The sequence below is a fragment of the Polychytrium aggregatum genome (assembly GCF_025602895.1).
Source record: "Polychytrium aggregatum strain JEL109 chromosome Unknown BJ171scaffold_1, whole genome shotgun sequence".
Lineage (NCBI taxonomy): Eukaryota > Fungi > Chytridiomycota > Chytridiomycetes > Polychytriales > Polychytrium > Polychytrium aggregatum.
In genome coordinates this window covers 1,242,891-1,264,235 of record NW_026516203.1, presented here as the reverse complement: position 1 = coordinate 1,264,235, position 21,345 = coordinate 1,242,891, and the positions used below count along the sequence as shown (strand labels likewise).

At 55.7% G+C, this 21,345-nt stretch overlaps 3 protein-coding genes and 1 non-coding gene across 4 annotated transcripts; 1 reads left to right on the top strand and 3 right to left on the bottom strand.

Annotated features, from left to right (window-relative positions):
• Positions 1 to 9,460: 9,460 nt before the first annotated feature.
• On the top strand, positions 9,461 to 12,328 carry BJ171DRAFT_485248 (aspartic peptidase domain-containing protein). The gene is made up of 8 exons (XM_053109102.1): positions 9,461 to 9,894; positions 10,000 to 10,171; positions 10,308 to 10,330; positions 10,431 to 10,620; positions 10,714 to 10,852; positions 10,962 to 11,267; positions 11,428 to 11,664; positions 11,797 to 12,328. The coding sequence occupies exons 1-8, from the start codon at positions 9,833 to 9,835 to the stop codon at positions 12,150 to 12,152; spliced, it is 1,485 nt and encodes a 494-aa protein (XP_052971935.1). The 5' UTR covers positions 9,461 to 9,832; the 3' UTR covers positions 12,153 to 12,328.
• Positions 12,329 to 12,393: 65 nt separating this feature from the next.
• Positions 12,394 to 14,963, bottom strand: BJ171DRAFT_485245 (uncharacterized protein). Its single transcript, XM_053109101.1, has 5 exons — positions 14,840 to 14,963; positions 13,789 to 14,644; positions 12,948 to 13,651; positions 12,613 to 12,838; positions 12,394 to 12,515 (listed from the first exon to the last, which is right to left on the bottom strand). Exons 1-5 carry the CDS (start codon positions 14,899 to 14,901, stop codon positions 12,402 to 12,404), a joined length of 1,962 nt encoding a protein of 653 aa, XP_052971934.1. The 5' UTR covers positions 14,902 to 14,963; the 3' UTR covers positions 12,394 to 12,401.
• Positions 14,964 to 14,972: 9 nt separating this feature from the next.
• BJ171DRAFT_t1 lies at positions 14,973 to 15,053 on the bottom strand. Its single transcript has one exon. It is a non-coding gene; the product is annotated as a tRNA-Ser (tRNA).
• A 1,304-nt stretch (positions 15,054 to 16,357) lies between these two features.
• Positions 16,358 to 18,998, bottom strand: BJ171DRAFT_485242 (Myristoyl-CoA:protein N-myristoyltransferase, N-terminal domain-containing protein). The gene is made up of 10 exons (XM_053109100.1): positions 18,722 to 18,998; positions 18,456 to 18,555; positions 18,171 to 18,295; positions 17,994 to 18,085; positions 17,795 to 17,911; positions 17,523 to 17,693; positions 17,288 to 17,396; positions 16,989 to 17,159; positions 16,691 to 16,876; positions 16,358 to 16,616 (listed from the first exon to the last, which is right to left on the bottom strand). The coding sequence occupies exons 1-10, from the start codon at positions 18,911 to 18,913 to the stop codon at positions 16,458 to 16,460; spliced, it is 1,422 nt and encodes a 473-aa protein (XP_052971933.1). The 5' UTR covers positions 18,914 to 18,998; the 3' UTR covers positions 16,358 to 16,457.
• Between the last annotated feature and the right edge of the window lie 2,347 nt (positions 18,999 to 21,345).

The window sequence follows — 21,345 nt, the reverse complement described above, 5'->3', positions numbered from 1 at the left end:
GTCGTTCATAAAAAACTGAAAAGCAGCGGGGGCATTCGAAAGACCAAAGGGGATAACATTGTACTCAAATGAGCCAGATTTGCAAACAAAAGCAGTCTTCCACTCATCGCCCTTCTTGACACGAACCAAGTGGTAAGCATCAGGAAGGTCGAGGTGTGAGAAGACGCGGGCAGAAGAAAGTTTATCCAGAAGATCCTGGAAGAGGGGAAGTGGGTAACGGTTCTTCTTCGTGATGGCATTGAGGCCTCGGTAGTCGACGCAAAGGCGAAGACCACCATTGGGCTTCTTCACGAAGAAGCAGGGAGCACCAACGGGAGAAGAGGATTTGGAGATCCAACCACGTGCGAGGGCGTTGGTCAGATACTCCGAAAGAGCAGATTCCTCGGCCGGGGACAAAGGATAGACTTTCCCCGGCTTTGGCAAACGAGGTTCCTTTCCATCCTCGGTCCGTACAAACTCAATGGACAAGTCATACGGACGATGAGGAGGCAAGGAAGAAGGAGGGTCAGACTTGAGGCTGAAAACGTCGCCAAACTCATTGTATTTGAGTGGGACGCCTCGAGAGTCAACAGGGGTGCCAGACTCGGCATACACCTTCGTCGTGAGCACGGACCTTATCGACACCGTAGGATACGTCTCCGGCGAAGGAGGACGGATATCCATTTGGGCAGCGAAAATGTCGAGCTTGTCTTCCCGTGCAAGACGGAGAAGACTCGCCGCATTAACGAGCTCAATGTCGGGTGAAGATAAAGCCGTTGGCTCTTCAGAAAGCGAAGCAGAGTCAAGGCGGGAAGAAAGGGAAGGCGAAGTGCCAAAGGAGGGAACCGGTGTAAGGGAAGGACCGGAGGGAGGAGGAGTCAAAGGCGAAGTGCCCGAAGGGGGAGGCGAGGAGCCGGAAGCGGACGGAGTGTCCAAGGAAGAAGCAGAGACATCCGCGAGGATGTGTCCATCAGCAAGGCAAGAGGGATCGGAGAATGAAAGGGAGAGGGACTTCCAATTAACAACTGGATTATGCAAGCGCATCCAGGGAAGACCAAGAGTGATGGGAGTGGTGGAGAGTCGAGTCACAAGAAAAGAAATCGACTCGGTGTGGGAACCAATGGTCAGAGTCAAAGGCGCGGTTTGGAAACGAATGAAACCGGCCGAAGAACCATCAGCAAGGGAAACGGAGTAAGGAGTAGAAAGAGGGATAAGAGAGAGTTTATGGAGATCGGCAAAGGCAGGATCAATGAGGGCAAGAGCGGAACATCCATCATCAATAAAAACAGAAAGGGAGATGGAGACCGGGCCAGAAAGACTCATGACGATAAGAGTGGCCGGAAGAAGAAGCTTATCGTCCGATAGTGACGAGTCAGAGGGGGAAGATGTTCGTATCGCCGAACAGACCACCTCGCTTACTTGCGAGGTGCTGCTCGGCTGTGAGCATTTCCCGAGTTCCGTTTGACCAGAACCGGGCACTGCTGAACATCGCGACTGCCGGGACAAGACTTTTCCCCGCAGTACAAGCAGAGACCCTGCTCACGACGTCGCTTTTTCTCGACGTCGGAGAGCTTAGCAGGGCGGACCGAGACAGAGTCAAGGTCCATGGGAGTGGGTGCAGAAGAGGAGGAAGAAGAAACATGCGCGGGAGAATGGTGGTGATGGGGAGCAGAGCGAGAAGAAGGAGGAGGAGGTTGGGAACGGGAGGAGACCTTGAGACGATGGAGGGCATCGTCGTACTCGACCGCTGCCTTGATCAACTCGGGCAAGGAAGCGGGAGCGGGGCGGAGACCGATGAGGTGGAACTTGACCTCAGACTTCAAACCCTCCTTGAAGAAGTGCATCTTGGTGGGTTCGTCAGTCTGGACGCGGGCGGCGAGCTGGACGAAGCGGGTGGCGAAGGCTTGGCAGGACTTGAGCTGGACCAAGCGTTTGAGGTCGTTCAAGGCCTTATCTTGCGAGGAGGCCGTGTCCTCACCGAAGGTCGACTTGAGGGCAACTTCAAAATCCGCGAAGGAAGCCGGGAAGCGATTGGCCATATAAAAGGCGGCCTCGTACCATTTGAAAGCTTCGCCGCGGAGGAAGGAGGTGGCATAAAGGACCTTCTGGCGCTCGGGCGCAAAGAAGGCAGGATCGGCGAGGAAGACGAGGTGGCACTGGGCGAGGAAGGCCGTCGTCTCGTCGCGGGAACCTAGGAACTCCTTGGGCTTGTTCACCTGGTAGACCTGGCGGGGAGCGGCGGCGGGAGCTTGCAGATCTTGGATCTGACGATGGAGAGCAGCGTTCTGGGTCATGAGGGCGTTCATACGCTCCTCCATGCGCGCCAGGTACGCATTGAGATCTGCCGGGGGTGCAGCAGGCTCAGCCATCGGATCGACGAGGGAAAGAGAGGCGAAAGAAGGAGAAAGGCCGGGAAGCCAAGAGGCAGCGTTCAAAATGATGTTAGAGTCCAAAGGGGACTCAACGGCAAAAGAAGAAGTGAGCTCGAAGTGAGCTCAGGGAAAGCAAGGGTAGAGTCCGAAGTGGACTCGGAGAGGGAGCGAGGGAAGCAAAGATCCGTTCAAGATAAGACTTGTCTCGAAATGAGACGTGAGGAACACTCAGAGAATAAAGTAGAAGGCACTTTATTTAGTCCTATTTTGAACGCTAAGGTTCGACTACACATCGCGGGGGTCAGGCTATTTATAGACAAGTCCGGACTTGGCAGCGAAGGGCGGCCAAGGGAGGGAAAAGTGGGCGATCGAGCAGGGCGAAGGGGGCGATGCACGAACGAGGGCCGAGAAGGACCACCGAGACAGGCAGAGAACCAAAGCGAGAGAGGCGCAAGCAAAAGCGAAGCACCTGGCAGGAGAAACGTGCAAAGGCGAAGCAATGTGACTCAACGTCCAAGAAGCGGATTGGTCAAGTATAAGGTTGGGGCAAATGCATGCGAGATGAACAAGAGATCGGGGCGGTCAGGCAGGTCATGAGTCACCGGTGGGGGGACACATGACCGGCAGCCGAATTGCAACCAATCGCAGCAAGGCGCGTGCACAAACAAACCGGCGCGTGCGAAGAAGACAAAGGAAGCGGAGCAGCGCGGGAAAACGGAAGTGCGGAAGGAGCGGAAAAGACAGGCAAAAGGCGGAAAATCGGAGGGGAACTGCAAGGCTACACACAAACAAACAGAAAGGCAAAAGAATAGCCAAGTGTGCAGTCAAAGTGGAGAACAAGCAGGAGCTATCCCTAACAGCGACTTGGGCAGCATCGAGGTAGTCCTCGAGTTGCTGCAGCCAGTCCTCCACCGAGGAGGAGCGGCTCTTCCCAGTAAACACTGGGGCACGGAAGGTCTTGAGGAAGGCTTCCGGAAGTGGGCGGGGGTTGCTCATGGCAGGGGCAGGCTCCAGGGACAGAGAGGAGAGTCGGTCGGCAAGAGAGGCGGGATCCAGCTTGAGGATCTAGAAAGAGGACAAACAGGACGAAAACAAGACGAGGATTTCCGATGCTACCATGTAACGTCCACTACTGGGACGTTGGGGCAAGACGGGGAGGGAGGGGGTACAAGACAAGACAGGACAGGGCAGAACAGGGCGGTGCTAGGCTACTCTAGCGGACGGGTGAGCTCGGGAAGCACTTACGTTTATTCACGATAAAACCGAACTCCAGACAAACGGGGGGAACGGGGGCAACCCGCAGGTATACCCTGCGGTGGCCTGCCTGCGGTGCGTGAAAACGCAAAGCGCAGCACAGGTCACGACCCACTGCGCCGCGCAGTACGCGCAGTACGCGCAGCACAGCGTCGGAGATACCATCTCCTACAGCAGGAGCATCGCGAGCTGTCCGGAGCTCGGCGAGCTCGGCCTCCAAGGCACGGAGGCGGTCCACGAGGGCAGGATCCATGGCGGGACTGGGACTGGGACTGGGAAAAAAAAAAAAGCGAGGAGGTTCAAGAACAGGAGAGCGAAGAGGGCTCAGACACAAGTGTGCTTGAGGTTCGGACAGGACTAGGAAAGGGGCGGGGCTAGGAGCGGAAGATACCAAGCAGGTGGTATCAGTAGAAGAGAGTTCGAACAAAGTGTAAGGAGTGAACAAGCGCAAGGACGAAGACCAAGTGCTTGGTATGAGCTTTATTAGCTTTTAGCCCCGAACACCAAAGAACAAGTTTTGTTCGAACTGGTGTTCAACATAGGCTCAGACATGCAGGGCTATTTATAGACCGGGAGAAGGTCGAGGGGCAAAAGTGGGCGAGAAGGGTGGAGCATCACAGAGAAGCGAGAAGGGGGTGCGAGAGTGGCTGGTGTGCAAGCGAGAGAGGCTTGGCACAGCCCGGGGACATGTGCCGAGCGGTGGGGGAGGCAGGAAACCAGTAGACGCGGGTGGCAACGGCGCGTGCTCATGCATGGGGGCAAACAAACACGTGGGGACTCATGATTGGTGCGGAGGGCGAGAGCATGCGGGACAATCTCATTGGTCCGTTGTGATGCTGGTCATCACAGAGTATCAGCCTGACTTTGCCTCTCCATCCACTCTCCAATTGCAGCAAAGCTGTACCCACCGCCTTCCATCTCGAAGTATCCGACAGTAGAAACGATGGCATCGGCTGGAACAAAGATATGATTCGTTGACTCCATGCTGTCGAGGTGAAAGGTAGCACACTCTTTGCATGGGCGGTATCCTGAACTGTCATCTCCATATCTGATGTTGATCTTTGGAATCACACAGTATGCCCAGTTTGTTGTTTCTCCATCAAAGGAGTGGCTGATGAAATATTGGACTTGATAGAAGCGGACAGAAGAATATGGGTGATTGCTTGCTGATGCATCGGGCATATTGGTCCAAACCTGTAGATTCAGAATGCATTAGCTCATATGAGGCTTCGCTATCGCGCGCTGCCGAATGCCTTACCTTCACAACAGAGTTCATCCGATGATGTGCCGTGCTCATCCGATGTGATTGAGATATGACATGTAGTTCCCCCGCGTCCATCTTGGTGTGTTTGGAGCAAGTGTCCGAATTCTGATCCCAAAGTGAATGGACATATTGCAAGGCTTCACGATAGCCGTATGAGGAATTGGCAGAAATCGTCCTGGCATAAGCGCTCTTTAGCTTCGCGACTTGTTCAGAAGGTAGTTTCAGCTTTTGTTGCTGGCCAGACAAGGTTCCGCGGCTATCTTGATTCGAGGCCCGCCCATTGTTTGCAAAGGAGGATGGCCATATCCCAGGGTCTTCGCCCAACCTGGATGTTCCTCTCAAGGTCAAGTTCGGAGCAATGCTTGGACCGCTCAAAGAGCTTTGGAGGACGAGCCGATTGGCCATATTGTCCACTGGATGGACCTTCGATCGCCCGATGAGCTTCAGGCGACCACAGGTTCTTTCCATTTCAAACTGCCATTGATATACCAAGGGTCCAAACAATCGGATGCACCTGGGCAAGTGTTGGAGCTGATGCACGTAGGTTTTCATCAAACGAAGTCCAGACAGGTCTGGAGCTCTGTCTGGAGGAGGTTCGAGTGACTCTGGGAGATTTGCGATTGACCTGGTGAATACATTTCGAGTATACGTGGTTAGATATTGAGAATTAGTGAGCTGCCCAACATCCTCAAGTGAAGGGACTGCTGTCTCGTGCTACTTGCTCTGTGTAGTACTCCTGGAACCTCTGAAGATTTCTCTCGATCTGATTGCATTGAGCAACATTCAACTGGGGAAGCAGCATCAATCGAAGGGCATAGACAAAGCGCCTCCATCCCAATCTAGGCACAATAGCATCACTGTTAGGATCAATTCGAATCAAGTATCTCATCGACCGTAGGACGGGCCCCGGTTCGAGCAGGGTACAATATCAAGAGCTTACAAGTGTTCTAGTGGAAAGCCCGCCGCATTGAGCAGAGGTAGGGAGTACATGATAATCCAATTCTTCCATTCTTCGGTTTTGAAGCTTTTGTATGAGACAGGGTCCCGACAAGAGGCACCAAAGCCTGTTGGAATCTGAATCCTGCCTTCGCTGATCCATCTTCCGATCTTTTTCAGGCACTTGGACGTGATCTTTTGGTCCAAACTTGAGGATGAGGGAGCCTTCCGCGTTCCATTCCAAATCTCCATCATGAGTGGACCAATGTTCGAGATCACATGCATCAGATCGAGAGGAAGACAGAAGCTGAGCTCGATGGACTCAAGTTGAGTTACACCTGGTCGCCCCACGATCCCTGATCAACATAGTTAATGTTAACATCGGAGTCGAAAACAACGCCCTGACTCGTCTCGTTAACGTACCGTTTCGGGGCATGCCGTCTTGATCGATGGCCTCCCATATTCTGTTCAGACTCTCTTCGGTGCGGTATGGACTGGGAGTGTCACGCTCATAGAAGCACATGGCACCCCCGGCCCTCGTGGCCGTTATTTCGCAGAGACGACAGCCCTTCGTGGCGGTGTGCCCAGAAAATTTACCGAATTTGTTGGATCCGGGCATGTCACTCTGGCAGTACAGCAAGTGACCTCGGAGAGTGAAAGAATGTTCCACGCCATTTTTGTCGACCCTTATCGCCTCAACACCTGGGAGCGAGAGACATTGCTCCGTCAGCAGCGTGCTCTCGCGAGGATTATGTGGAGTGACCAAGTGATCCACACCAGAGGGGCTTACGCACCGGTCTCAAGTCTCTTCATATCTTCGAAAAACGGCTTCAAAAATGTATCAAAGTCACGAGGCGATCGTGGACCAGGCGTAAGCAAGACCGTAATGAGATTTTCCTTTTTGTAGCGCAGAGCAGGTGGAAGATTGAAGTTGATCAAGATGAAGCCCCACGATTGATGGCTTTGCCTACACCAGATACAAAGGTCAGCTGTGGTTATAATCTGATTTTGAAACAGAGAGCGGGCGTACCTCTGATTGATATTGAAGACATCAAAATGCAGCCCGAGAGCAACGTCGGTGGGCTGCTGGAACATTGAGCGACTACAAAGGTGCTGGTAATATTCGGCATCGAATATGTCGTTCATGATGCCTGAAGATTCAGATTTGGTGAGTTCAGAGCACCATATAGCAATATAGTATTGGGAAATAATACGGGTGGAAAGTACCTGGTTCGCTCGCTCTGTTTGCTCTGTACATCATCAACTCTGCCATAGTTGGATTTCGGTAGAGTGTCTGAAGTATCTGAACAAAATCGAAATACTTGTAGGTCTGAATCGGCCTCAGTTGTGGTTGAATGCCGCCATTCAGAAGTTTTTCGTTCACCGTCGCATAAGCATCCTCTCCACAAAACGTGCATATTCGACTCTGGTTATCATTGATGTCGAATCCCATGCAGCTGTTTGGGCAGCAGGGAAGCCTCTGAAGATACTCGTTCCACTCGCAACAAATGATCTTTTGGATCTTGTACAGACTGGGTGCAGCTGGTAATGACAATCCTTGGAATTTGTTGCAATGATTAAGGACAGATTTGATGGCTTTGTCGGTAACATTGCACTCGGTCAACACCTTGACCAGCTGCGAATAGAAGGGCGGGATATCTGGGGGAAAGCCGCGGGTGAATACATCAATTCGGATGCTACATCGGATTGCTATCTGTCCTTTGAATTTGACTCACCATCTGATATGCGGGGCTCTTCGTCACCAGTTTCTTCATCATCTTCATTCATTTCAAGCAGTCGAAAGTGGCCGAGGAAGCTATCCGGATACTGTCCTGGAAGGTGAACCGTGGCATTTATATGAGTCAACCGGACTCTGAAGCAAGACCAGGAAGATTCGACGATACGATCAGGCTGGGTGACGTTGATATCTCACCCGAAATGTCATCGAATTCTCTCGGTGAGCTTGAAGTGGTGTCTTCTGAGTCTATCGAAGAGTCTTCAGAGTCTTCGTAGTACATGGACGCTTCTTCAGAGTCCCGCGATGCCCACATGCTTGGCGACCACGAAGGGCAGCGTTCAAATTGAGCTGGAGCAGGGCCTTCGTTGTCTTGGGTGCATTGCTGAATAGATGCTCCTGTTTGGATATCCATGCTCTCGTGCTCAAATGCGCGGGGTGAGCCTTTGGGCCAGGCCAAGGATGAAGAAACAAAGTCGGACAAATCGAGAGTGTATTGGTCATTTCGTAGTGAGCTCTGGCAGCGTCCAAGCACAGATCACTGATTATTGCTCAAGACTGAAACCGTGACGCACACAAAAATTTAGCGAGAATGTGATATCAGGTGCTCAGTCTTACCCAATGAAGGTCGCTGCGATGTTATCCCATGTGGTCGCAGTTCATCTACCACCAACACTGGGGGATGAAATGTCGGCGAAGTTCGCAAATTGGGGTTATTTTCGCATATGCTTGTAATAGGACGGTGAGGGAACGAAGAAAGATGGCCAGGTGTGTTTTCTTGAGGATCTTTGAGCGAGTACATGTGAACAGGGGGGACTCCAGGTGGAAAGCCATAGCGATAGAAGTGGTCGTAGTAGGTCGTTCTGGAGACAATCCTGAAGCCTTGCGAATCGGTGCTACACTTGCGACAACGACAGATGGATCTGTTCTTGGGAAGCCCATCGTGAGCCCTATTTATCGAGGATGGTACCCTGGTCGATGATATTGGATATGGAGTATGCCTTGGGTGATCGTGCCCAGATGGTTGAGCGGCTGAACTCATGATTAGAGTCGGATGAGAAGGTCGAGGGGAGAAAGGATCAAGAGGAGATTGACGAAGCAACTGGGGGCGGAAATGCCCGGTTTTTGTCCAAGTCCGAAGGCTCTGATGACCCATGAACACAGATGAGTCAGGAAAGCAGCCGGGGGTCATGGACAGTGAACGAGTCGCGGAAGACAGTGAAAAGCCGGGATGACTCGGATGCCATGTCACGTGAACGGAAGCAGCCCATTGGCCGAGGGCTCCACGGGATGTGGCAGTGCGGGTTCGGGGACACCCAGGGAGCCAGCAACCTGGACGAACAAGGAGAAATGCGGGTGACCCGAGCCCGTCGCGGTCGCTTCAGTGGCCAGACGCGACCCCCAAGGCAAAACAAAACGCGAGAAGACGTGTTTTTCCTTGTTATGCTGAGTCCGGTGGGGGATTTGCGAGGGAAGTATTGGCCAACGCGTAATTTACACGTCAGCTTTTTTTTCATAGTGGCTCCTCGGGCAAGGGGAGAGTCACGGGGTCCGCATCCACAGAGAACCGGCGGCACAGACAGCAACGGGCCTGTTGCGCCCAGCTTGGCAGCAGCGCGGAAGCCAGGAGACAAGCGCTGCCCAAGCAGGCGTGGCACAGGGGTCATGCGGACGGCGCACCACGGACGCGCCCTGGCAACCGCACCACTGGCGGCGCGCCGCGCGGCGGTACAAATGTGCGACACCGCCGCGGCACAGACATCAACAACGCGCTTGACTGGGCCACAGGCGCACGCAGTGGTCGCACAGACACGCGGATGGTGCGACGCTCTGGCCATCGGTGGCGGGATGGGGTGTGTGCGGGGGCGCCGGTCTTGTCGACGCGAGCGCGCCCCTCGACCCCCCCTTTGCCTGGGATCGCCCAGCGTGACAGCGCAGCCTCCATTTCGGCGCTGCGTCCACAAGGCGGATGCACCAAGGCTCTTGCTGCAGCAGCGCGACGGCTTCTGCGAATGCGATCTCTGCCAAAGAGCGGCGCATCCAATGACACCAAGGAACAAACGTCGGTCAAGAGCAGCAGCGACAGCACAAGGATCGGCCCGACGAGCGAAGCCCACACCCGCACTCGCATTCCACCACGCGCGGCCTGTCCCCTGTCGCGGCGTCGGCCAGCCATCGTCCCACAATCCGCGCCGCTTCGATGGGCCGTGACGGCATATAAACCGACCCGTTCCGCAACCCGACTCCAGTTCCTCACCGCCCTCGCTGACTCGCTCGACAGGAAGAATCAGAATGAAGGTCCAGTCTGCCGTCTTTGCCCTTGCCGCCGTCGCGGGTGCCAAGGCCTCCGTCTCGTAAGTGTGCCGGCCTGCGCCCTCCCCGGCTCTCGTCCGCGCTGCCCTCGGTCTGCCTGCACCGCACCTCGTATGCGAATTCACCCGCTCGTCGCTGTCCACCAGGCCCATCTACAAGACCCAGGTCAGCGGCCTGACTCTCTCCGAGACCATCGCCCTCAACACTGCCGCCAGTGTTGCCCGATGGACCGAGCGCTTCGGTCTCTCTGTCCCTGCGGACGACAACCTGATCGCCTCGGGCAACGACCTCCCCCTCTTCAACGCCGGCAACTTTGCCGTAAGTCCACTTTCATACCGCCCCTCAACCTCATCTGTTGCACCAGCAGGCGACGACGCGATACCACGAGCGGGGCCAGCCCTGCCCCCTCTCAAACTGTGCTAACACCTCTCGCAACGCTTCCTCCTTGGCTCAGTACTTTGCCAACATCACCATCGGGTAAGTCGCCACCCATTGGGCCATCGCTGTCGATCCAGGCGCTCGCCCATCACCCCCATCGCCCCATCAACACTTGCACTTACGCCCTCCGCGTTCACAGCACCCCTCCCCAGAACTTTATCGTCGACCTCGACACCGGCTCCCACCGCCTGTGGGTTGAGGGTGCCGCTTGCGCTCTCTGCGCCGGCCCCGACAAGTACAACCCCAACGTCAGCTCCACTGCTGACGTCACCGCCACTATCGAGCGCCAGACCTACGGTGCCGGTGACTGCAACGGCACCATCACTTATGTGAGTGTGGCGACACTGTCCCACCGTCCTGTGCTTTGGTCGCGTTGTCGCTGACCAGTATTCTGACATGTCAATTGTGCTTTCATTTCACAGGACACCGTCACCTTTGCCGGCTACGCCTCTGTCGGCCAGGTCTTCAGCGACATCTTCTCTGTTGACTCGGTCTTTGCCCAGCAGACCGGCGGCGGCATGGATGGCATCCTGGGTCTCTCCTACAACGGCCCTGCTCAGAGTGAGTCTCATGCGCCCATGGTCACTATAAGCGCTCCTTTTTGTGTGCCATCCCGGGTTGCTACATCGTTCGCACGCAGCTGACTCGTCGTCTGTATCTCTGCTTCCAGCCGACAAGACTCGCGAGACTGTTGTCCAGTCTCTGAAGCGAACCGGTGTCATTGACAAGGCTCTCTTTGCCTTCTGGCTCAACGGCTCCGTCACTGGCAACAACGACGGCGTCACCGGCGGCGAGTTCTCCCTCGGCGAGTACGACTCCAGCCGCTACACCGGCGACATTACCTGGCTCAACCTGGATCCCATCGCGACCAAGAATGGCCCCATCAAGTACTACTGGAGCCACAGCCTCACCAACGTCCGCATCGGCGACAAGAACACCCCCGTCACCGACGGCACCCTCGGTATCCTCGACACCGGTGAGTGCACGTTTACTCTACTGCCAGCGATGGGTGACGCCTTGCCGCCGCTATTGTTTTTGAACTCGCCCGGTCGCCTCGTCCTCCGCAACGACTATCGCCAGCAGCTGACCCTGACCCAACTATCCTTCTCGCCCAAACCGGATTTCCCCATCTCTAGGAACGAGCTTGATCGTTGTCCCTCAGACCCACTTTGACACCATCATCGTGCCTGCCCTCCCCAGCACCCCCGTCTACAGCCCCGCCTACGGCCTGTACACTGTCGACTGCAACACCTTCTCGAGCTTCCCCGATATCAACGTCTCGCTCCAGGGCCACGAGTTCACCATCCCCAAGGAGCAGTACATCATCTATGATCCCTCCGGCCCCACTTGCCTTCTCGGCTTCCAGTCTATTCGTGAGTAGCCGCCGCGCATGTCCTTGTCGGGGCTGTGTATTGCCTAATGCATGGGGTGATCTTGAAGCAATCAAGCATAGTCGTCGGGGCTCAGTCCTCATTCTAACTGCTTCTTCCCTGCTTTCCCAATAGCCGGTGTCCCTGGCTGGGTTCTCGGCGACGTCTTCCTCCGCAACTACTATGCCATCTATGACTACGACAACGCCCGCTCTGGTCTGGCTGTCTCTGTCGGAGCGTCCCTCCCTCCCCAGGTTCCCTCTGCCAGCCCCAGCGCCTCTGCCACCCCCACTCCCTCTGCCTCTGCCTCTGCCTCTGCCTCGGCTTCGGCTTCGGCTTCGGCTTCTGGCTCTTCTTCGGCCACCGCCTCTGCCTCTGCCTCTGCTTCCGCCTCCGCCTCCGCCTCGGCTTCTGGTTACTCCACCGCCACCGCCACCCCCACCAGCACTGCTGCTCCCTACAAGTGTGTCCCTATCCAGACCGCCTACTAAACTACCCCCCGGTCCCCTCAGACGCGAACCGATGGTTTCTCCGTCGGGCTGATCGCATCCCCCCGCTCTCTATGTCGGCTAGTTTCGCTCCCCGTAAATAGAACCCCACCCCACCGATTCTATGTTTCCATATGAATAAACCAAAAGTGGAAAGCAACCCCTTCCCTTCTCTGCTAAAGATATGACCACTTGTGCATCTACCTTGATATCTGCATAATCCTGGTGCTCGTGAAAGATCAATCTCGAGCACTAAATGGATTTTATTGGCTGCTCATCCGAAACCTTCGCGGTTATGACGTGGTGGATGCGGGCGGCGACCTTGGCACCTATGGATTTGGTATTTCCTGATTTTGGAACCACATACTGGGCGGAAGAAGGAGTTTCATTGTCAATGGCATTCGCTCCCTTCAAGCTTTCACGACGCAACTATCGCATGTGCCAAAGTTGCTTGGTGGCATACCTCGAGACTGGCAAGCAGCTGTCTGGCCTTGGACACCTCCAGCGATTCGTAAGCGGACATCAACAGCGAGAGCGACGGATACTTGCGGGCAATCGCAGAGGCCTTGTTCTCGCCAACCCCAGGGATGAGCTGAAGCATTTGCATCCAGGCTTCGCTCAACGACGCAGCGGATCGGCGGGCTGCTCGTGGATCGGCATTGAGACCCGACAGTGCATCTCGTAGCGCCCTACAGAGAAGCAGAAACGACGCATTAGTCGCCCGCTCGCATACCAAGTCCGATATCGCCGGCCGGCTCGAGTCCCAGGGGGCCGGGAGTAGTCGCTCTGTCAACTCACATCTTTTGGACCCTGGTGGCCAGCGCCTTTGTGAGCCCGACAATCCATCCCTCTGCCTCGTGCTCGGCGAGCAGAGTGATGAAACAGCGGCCGCTCCCGTTGATCTGCAGCCTCAGCAGCGACTCTTCGATCTGACTCCGAGCGACCACATCGCCCACGCCGGCAGAATGCCTCTGTCGCCGGGAGCGATTGCCTGACGATCGTGCAGCTTGCTCAGGGAGCGAGTGGCTCGCAATGAGGTTGGCTTTCCGAAAGTACTGTTCCAGGCCCGTGATAAAATAGTGGACGCTGCAGTCTGGGAAGCATCGTCGGAGCTCTTCGAACTTGTCGACAAAGCAGCCGTCTTTGACTTGCTGTGCATATTCGGCGGCGTTGAGCCAGTAGACAACGTGCTTCTCGAGTCCCGAGGTCGGCACAGGCACAAACATCTTGCGGGCCGGAGACCAGCTTCGGGCAGAATCCCGCTTCCAGCAGATGATATTGGCGGGCCGATGGTCACATATCTCAACACGGGCACCAAGTTCCTGAAGTGCTTCCTTGAGTCGATCAAGCATGCGCACAGTCGACACGAGCTGTCGATCGATTTGAACCGTCATTTCGGAGCAGGCTGTCCGCGCATCCCATTTGGTGTTGATGTGCTTGAGTTGGGCCTGCTTCTTCTTTTCCTCAGCAGCCATGCGTTGATCAGCCAAACGCTTTTGTTGCTGAGTTCAGGGGGGGGAGTTGCAAAAGTACAAATGGGAGGGATCAGTTCCAAGTATCTTGATCACCACATTATTGAGAGCCTCATCGTTCGCCACGATGATCCGACACATGTCCTTCTTCGGGCTTGAGACTTTACCTTCTCGGTAAGCTCCGATGATCCAGAAACGCCCTGATCCTTTCGCCGCCGTTTCTTTGGCGAGGCGCCTTGCTCGATTTGCCTGGAATTGTCGAGGCTGTGATGGCGGTATCCGTCGGCGAGGGAGCTTTCGTGAACCTGCACATCCGCACGACGAGTACGATTTCGACTGGAGGGTGAAGACTGCTTGCGCGGCGAGATGAGCTTTGATGGGTTCTGAACTGGTAGGGAAAGCCCACATCCCATGCGACGAAAGTGATCTGGGGATAGAGCTTTGCCAGCACCGACGATTTTCTTGCCCGGCTGTCCGCTAATATCCACTCCCCATCGATCTTGAGCAAGAATTGCATCCAGGGTCAGGGCAGGGCACCCAGACGCTAATCGAGGTCGCGTGGGACTGGCGGGATCGTCCCAGCGCAATTCCGAGAATGCTGGGCTGGAAAGCGGAGACGGGTCGACGGTCGAGGACGCAGGGTGAATCCCAGGCTCGTCAGAATCAACAGCGTCGTTCAGCCAGGGTTCAAAGGCCAAACGAGGGTCAGAATGAAGACGGGCGCCACTGGCGATTTGAGGCGAGCGAGCGAGACGGGTGGCAGGAGGACTTGTGAATCTCTTCTGAGAAGCCGAGGACAATATCGCTGAAGGGTTGCTTCGGAACGTGGAGACACCTGGTGGACTTGACAGAACGGATGAAGAACGTTTCCGAGGAGGATCAGGGGAATCCAAGAGCAGATCTGCATAGAGGTCTCGCGAGGGCTGGGGCGACGACCAGGAGGTGAATTCTTGGCCGTCACTGGAACGGGCTTCATCAGGATCATCATCTGATATCACAAATGGCGATCCAAATTGATTCAACCTGCGTCCCGAACCAGGGCCCGATGAGTGGAGAGAGGATCGATGAGCGCGAACCGGAGCCGGCGAGGGTGTGTCGAGGACAATGACAAGCGACGGCTTTGTGGAGGCCATGGCAGGAGAGGATGGACACTGGGTGTGCCCTGGTGTGCCCTGGGTGAGCACTGGGTGATGCGGATGGACGAGATCAGAGACGAACCAAAGCACAAGGACAGGACAGCAGGACAGCAGGACAGGAACATTGGCGACATGGAAACCCATGGCGAGCCGCCACAGAAGCGAGGGCGCAAAAAACAGAGAGGCGGACAAAAGTCCAAATGACAAAAGACAAGCGTCAGAAGCAGGATTCGAACCTGCGCGGGCGAGCCCATTGCATTTCGAGTGCAACTCCTTAACCACTCGGACATCCTGACTTGTCGCTGTTTACCACATCACGCTACATGACGCCGCACCGAGTGTCGATCGCGTCACCGAGCGAATCGCCATTTCCTCTCGCCACCCATCTCATCGCAGTGTATTGGTGCAGCGCAGGATACCGCCGTAGTGCGCCGCCACCGGGCACACCGACGCCAGACCGAACAGCACACAGCGGCAGCATCACGCCGATGCCGCACACGCGATTGGTCGGCGGACAGCTCGCACGTGATCTCCGGCTCGAGTGCGGCTGGACCCGACTGGACCCGGCTGGACCCGGCTGGACCCGGCTGGACCCGGATCGGAGGCCAAGCCACGCCGCGATTGGAGTGGCCAAGCCACGCCGTGATCGGTGTGGCGGAGCCCGCGCCACCCGGCTCGCCCTGCCATTGGTCCGCCGCGTGCGGCGCAGCCCGCTGTTGGCGAGACGAGACCCGCCGAGAGCCGCACGAGAGCCGCACGAGAGCCGCCGAGAGCGGCGCCGGCGTGTGTGTGTGGGCCGTGGGCGACGCATAAATACCCCGGTGCCGGCGATCCCTCTTTCGAATACAATCCTCTCAGGCCTTTTGGCTAAGATCAAGTGTAGTATCTGTTCTTTTCAGTGTGACAGCTGAAACGTTATACATAGTATAACTGTCTGTCAAACTTATTTTTGTGTCCTGCTGCCGACGATGTGCTTGCACTGGTCGGCGGCACCGGTGTCCTCGGCCTCACACTGCCGCCGAGTGACGCCGAACCCCTCCCCAAAAGCAAACGATTAAAACGAAACAGCGGGTGGTGCTTGATGGTTGGATGGATGTGTGAGTGAGAAAGGGCTGGATGGATATGAAGAGAGGGCTGGATGGGATACGAAGAGGGTTGGATGTGTGTGGATGAGAGCAGTGGATGCTGCATGTTGGTGGATCGAAGAATGGCCAAGAAAGCGGATGGACTGTGGGTGGCTCGCATCGCCGATGGGAATGGTGTCTGCGTGATGTGTCGTGGGTGTTTGTGGTGTTTGTGGTGTTTTGGCGATGGACGGATGGATGGTGTGGCCGAATGACCTCCCCGCGAGCCCATCGTGCTGTGTGATGTTCAGGTTGCGATCATGTTGCGATCATGAGCAGGCCGAGCCGCCGCATCTGGTTCGTCGCCGCCATGACACTCGGATGCAGACGCAGACCCAGACAGCTCCGGACCATGGCCAACTCCAGACAGTGCTCCACACCACGATCGATCCATTCGCCTCACCCACCGGGCTGCCCAACCCAACTGGCCGACACTCTGCATCCGATCGTCCCAGCTCGTCATCCGCCGCACCCGATCGTTTGCCTCAACTCAGGCAGTCATGAATGTATTCGAGTGCCCAAAGATTCTCCTTCACACCACAGATTTCACATAATTTGCGATCCGCTTGGCCGCATTTACAACAGCACCAGGGCCATCTTCTCGGGCGACACATCTCGGCATCGGTAGTTGTACAGGTAGTAGTGGAGGTTGCCGTCGCCCTTGCCAAACTTGAGTTCCTCGAGGAACGACATGTTTCCCATCAAATCGAGGCAGTTGAACACGTCGTAGCCATGCTGTTGAAGAGCCCGCGGCATCAGTGTCTGATCATCAGCTCGTGAATGGCAGTAGGTATTACTGCACAACTTACATCGCGGGCCATGATTAGCGCATCTTTGATCAAAGCCTGTTTCGCCGCAGTGTCGTTCCCTTGGTCCTTGGGGGCATAGTAGAAGAGATACGCGGCATTGATAGATTTGTGCACCGGATGCCCAATAATAGACGAATTGAGAGCATAGAACGACACAAACTGCTCCACCTTGCCAGTCTCTGGGTTCTACCATGTCAAATGTTGCCATATCACGATAATTAGGTCGGTGCTAGGCATATCTCATTCCCCATACTGAGGGCGGCCGCAGCCTAATTATACGGAGCCCTGGCAGTCTTACCTCGACAACGTAGCTGTACACGACCTCGGGCACTGGAAGGAACCAGTGAGCAACCTCATGCTCGTTCATCGAGATCGACAGATCATACTGGGACAGGTACTCCTTGAGCAGATTGACGACACTAGGGACGTCTTGCTGCGTCATGCTTCTGAACCCAGGCGTGAGCGGTTTCTGTAATGCGTATGGTACATCAAACCGGCGCCTCTCCATCAGCATCTAGCGAGCGAACATGGGGCAGACCGATGGAAACATCACTCGACACCTCCTCGTGTATGCAGCTACGGCAAGCGGGGCTATACCTCCGGAAGCCTGTACAAGCGAATCGTGCCGGCCATCGTCATGTTGCGAGCGAGATGCGAAAACTTGGCCTCGATGAGCTTCTTTGGGTTGAGCGAGCGATGGTAGTATCTGCAGGATACAAATTGCAGAATCGATTGAGCGGGCTGATGTTGGCTGAAAGCCGCCAAATCCAGGCTCGGTTGTTGCCGCACGGCACAGATTGTGCAGCATTGCGCATCGTCCAAGTACTGTTACCGGCAAATCGACACGGGCTTGGGCAAGTACGAGCCGGCGGTGTAGGTAGCCTGGAAGATCCCCTCCAAGTGAACTCTACGGGTAATCTCCTTGATCAGAACAGGCGCCAGTCTCTTGGAGCGCAGCTTCTTGTGGACACACAAAAAGTTGATCTCGACGAGCTGCTGGTGGCTAAAAGCAATTCAAGATGCGTCAACACGGACACGACTGGCCACCCACCCAGCTACACGGACAATCGGTTGTTCAGCTACCACAACGGAATGATACGCAACTGATCGTAGATTCGCAGCTCTGCCGGAATGGCGCTGATGAAAGCAACAAGCTTCTTGGACGACGCGACCCGGACGCCAACATGCCAGGAGGCTTTCCATCCAGGAGGCTTGAGTGCCCTGTAAGTAGGTGTGGCCTCAGCATAATGAAGCTTTGGCTTCTCGGAGGTAGCACTGGAGAATAGCCAAACGTCGTCCATACCACTTCAGGAATGCAGCCGAGTAGTCGAAGCGGAACATGGCGTCGTCGTCCTCGACGTAGTTGTACGTCAAAAGTTCATAGACCTCCTTCATCTGTCCAGGCAGGCGATCGCGTATTAGGTTCCAGCGCGACGGCAGAGGCGGATAATCGGGCCAGCGCGGCGGTAGCATACTGTACCTCGGCTTCGTTTTCGATGTCCATCGTGCACCAGGCAAAGTCCTTGGGGAGATTGTAGGGCTGGGCACGGATCTCATCCTTGGGTTTGTCCGCTTCGATAGGGCCGTTGTCGACAATCACCTCATCTGCAAAGACGGTCACGAAGCGCACGGAAAGGCTTGATGAGCTAGACTGCTATCTATCTGGCCGAAACAACAGTTGATCTCGTCGGACTGTTTGCAGGTCCAGTCCGTGGTCAGATCATCGGGAAGCCGGCCCTTTGCATCCGGCCAGGCCAGTTTCTACCTGTTCTTGGGACAGGCTGCGTGCGCCAGAACTTGTATTCGTCCATGGACTTGGCTCCACGGCGAGAGACGGGCTCCTCCGTGCGGGCTGAAGCTTGCAGCTGATGCAAGGCGGGCGGGCCGAGGAGGGCCGAGGAGGGCAGAGGAGGGCAGAGGAGGGCAGAGGAGTAGTCAACATCAAGCAGGAGCAGCGACGTCCTCTCAAAAATAATCATCACCGATTCCAGCGATTCAGCGACAATACAGGAGCACGATCAGGATGCTCACCATCTGCAGCAGGTTTTGGATCTGGAGATCGCTCACGGCGCTGGGGTTGGACGGGCCAGAGGCCGCTGGAGCCGCTGGAGCCGACGGAGGAACAGAAGCCTCCGAGCTCGCGGCTTTGTTCTTCTTGGCCTGGCCTTTGGACGAACCAGTGCCCTTGGCGTCCTTGGTCTGCTTGCCTTCGCCAGAGCTCATGGAGGCGGATAACTCGAGAGGGGTTTGCAATCACGGGGAGGGGGCGAGCAGAGGCGCTGGGGCTGGGCGATCAATTGCAAGAGCAGCGCAAGGCCGCGACCGAGGGCCGCCCGAAAAATGCGGCTCCCCAAAAACGAAACAGGGCCGCCGCCTTTCGCTGGGTCCGACATTCACACCCATCCACTGCCCGCCATGACCCAACAGCGGGGCCAAGGAGAGTGGCATTGTGATGGCCTTTGGAATGCACCGTGGAAGCAGGGAAAAGGAAAGGCACACATCGAGACCCAGGAGACCCAGGTTTGCCAGGCACTCTGAAGGGCAGCCGGCGTTTCAGAACGCTGTGAGAGGCAAGCAAGCAGTCTGAATCCAGTGCGATACGATTGCGAGCGATCGGTCCAATGCTCTATCATCTGGACCGATGTGGATGCAGGACGGGCAGGGGAAGGAGCAGTCGGCTGGGGGCTGGCGACGTGGGAAGCCAATCCCCGAATTCCCACCCGCCACGAGCGAAACGATCGACGTACTGTCCCTAACCATGGCAGGCGCTACAAAACATCCATGATCCATTGTCTGAATTGATTAGACCGAGCAAGGAAGCCTTGCATACTCTGGGCCATACAATGCGGGATCACAGCGATCTGCGAGGCCCAGCTCTACACGCACGTACTCAGATCCACCAGCTATTCCGCTGCCCACCAATCACTCTGGGAAAGCCACTTTGACGCACACAATGGGAGGCTGCCCTGAGGAAGCAACATCTCTCTGTCGGTCGCGGGTTCGTTGCGATGAAGGGATCGATGAGGGCCTGCGGGAAGACATTGTGTCGAGCCAGAATGCCTTTTAGCGGGCGACTCCCCCCTCGGCGGCCCGCTCCTCTCGCCAGGGTGCACTCAGTTGTTGGACTTGTCACCGTGCTTTCTTCAGCTGCGTTCTTGGCCCCGAAACAAGTCGATACCGGGAACTCTCTGAGCCGCATTCCAAGACGACCAAATCCATCGATACTACCTGTTCATCCACCCATCCTCCGTATTCCACATGATTGATTCGAAAGCCGGCACGGTGCAAACCACATCGAAGATAGGACCGAACCGTCTTCGCAAGCTGAGAGAAGTAATGCTTTACACCCAAGTGCTACTCCAATTGCTGCATACGGATTTTGATGCGCTTGCCGGACTAATGCCGCTTGGGCGACCGGCTTCAGGTCGCAGCATTTTCTGGCGACGGCAAGCTGGCATCTACCTTCCAGGCCTCTTACCAAGTGCACGATGTAAATGACTCTTTTGTTTGCCTGGGATAGGGGAATGGTCGAAGACCTGGTGCTGTCGCTCTTGTTGCTGTTGCTGTTGCTGTTGCTGTTGCTGTGCTGTTGCTGTTGCTGTTGCTGTTGCTGTTGCTGTTGCTGTTGCTGTTGCTGTTGCTGTTGCTGTTGCTGTTGCTGTTGCTGTTGCTGTTGCTGTTGCTGTTGCTGTTGCTGTTGCTGTTGCTGTTGCTGTTGCTGTTGCTGTTGCTGTTGCTGTTGCTGTTGCTGTTGCTGTTGCTGTTGCTGTTGCTGTTGCTGTTGCTGTTGCTGTTTTCTCGGTCCAAGTGAATGGGTTAACGGAGATGCAGCTCCAGTCTCACATACTTGACTCCCTCGATTGAAGGTCAAAACAACACTAATCCGTGAGCGAGAAGAGTATGCAAAAAACAAGGGCAAGGCCGCCAAGGGTGGCGAGTGGTGGGGTCAAGAAACAAAGCTGCCCGCAGGAAAGCACCTGGTACTGGTATTGCTCGCACTCGATGCTCGGCGTGCACACCCCTTAGGAGCACTCCTCTGCACTGGATTGCCGCCGAGCGGATGACCTTTCTCAGATTATTTGAGCTCCACGATGCTTACTTGGCTGTAAATATCTGACTTGCAGGAGGATACTCACTCATGCTACCGAGAGAGCTTCAAGGTGCACGACTACAGGATGGTCCGCGACAACATGATCTCTCAGAGCCTCTACATGCGTCCCAGGCAGTCCGCAATGCCCAACACAGCACCAAGCAAACCTGTCGGAGAAAATGGCTCCTCCCTGAGCTACTGGTTCCAGTTTCGGATGAGAAAACCTGCACGGGACGACCCTGGGAAGCATTATGACATCCTCACAGGTAGCGAACCGCAGGTCCCGCCCATCTCATTGGATAGATTGTTCTCCACTTCGTATCTATAGTCCGGAGGAAGGGACGTATTGTTGTGCAAAGAAATCAGAATCCCTAATAGATCCTCTGTCGACCAGGGCAAGAGCTCTCTAGAGCCCCGTCAGGCATCTACGACCCAACCAAAAACGCCAATCGCATCTCAATTGACAAAATGAACGCTCTGAAGCAAGGCCGCCACCGCAACTACAACATCATCTCGAACCAAGAGTTTGCTCCTGGGACCTATTGACCGCAACGGAGGGCACGGT

What these genes read in the sequence shown, in the direction of transcription:
- BJ171DRAFT_485248 (XM_053109102.1), top strand. Translation starts at nt 9,833, where the DNA reads ATGAAGGTCCAGTCTGCCGTCTTTGCCCTTGCCGCCGTCGCGGGTGCC. An exon ending in TCAACGCCGGCAACTTTGCC is followed by an intron (nt 10,172 to 10,307) that starts GTAAGTCCACTT and finishes TCCTTGGCTCAG; the next exon opens with TACTTTGCCAACATCACCAT. An exon ending in CTACAACGGCCCTGCTCAGA is followed by an intron (nt 10,853 to 10,961) that starts GTGAGTCTCATG and finishes CTCTGCTTCCAG; the next exon opens with CCGACAAGACTCGCGAGACT.
- BJ171DRAFT_485242 (XM_053109100.1), bottom strand. Translation starts at nt 18,913, where the DNA reads ATGAGCTCTGGCGAAGGCAAGCAGACCAAGGACGCCAAGGGCACTGGT. An exon ending in GCAGCCTGTCCCAAGAACAG is followed by an intron (nt 18,296 to 18,455) that starts GTAGAAACTGGC and finishes CCGTCTTTGCAG; the next exon opens with ATGAGGTGATTGTCGACAAC. An exon ending in TGTACAGCTACGTTGTCGAG is followed by an intron (nt 16,877 to 16,988) that starts GTAAGACTGCCA and finishes TTGACATGGTAG; the next exon opens with AACCCAGAGACTGGCAAGGT.
- BJ171DRAFT_485245 (XM_053109101.1), bottom strand. Translation starts at nt 14,901, where the DNA reads ATGGGTTTCCATGTCGCCAATGTTCCTGTCCTGCTGTCCTGCTGTCCT. An exon ending in CATCGGAGCTTACCGAGAAG is followed by an intron (nt 13,652 to 13,788) that starts GTAAAGTCTCAA and finishes CCCTGAACTCAG; the next exon opens with CAACAAAAGCGTTTGGCTGA. An exon ending in AGCTGCTTGCCAGTCTCGAG is followed by an intron (nt 12,516 to 12,612) that starts GTATGCCACCAA and finishes TCTTCCGCCCAG; the next exon opens with TATGTGGTTCCAAAATCAGG.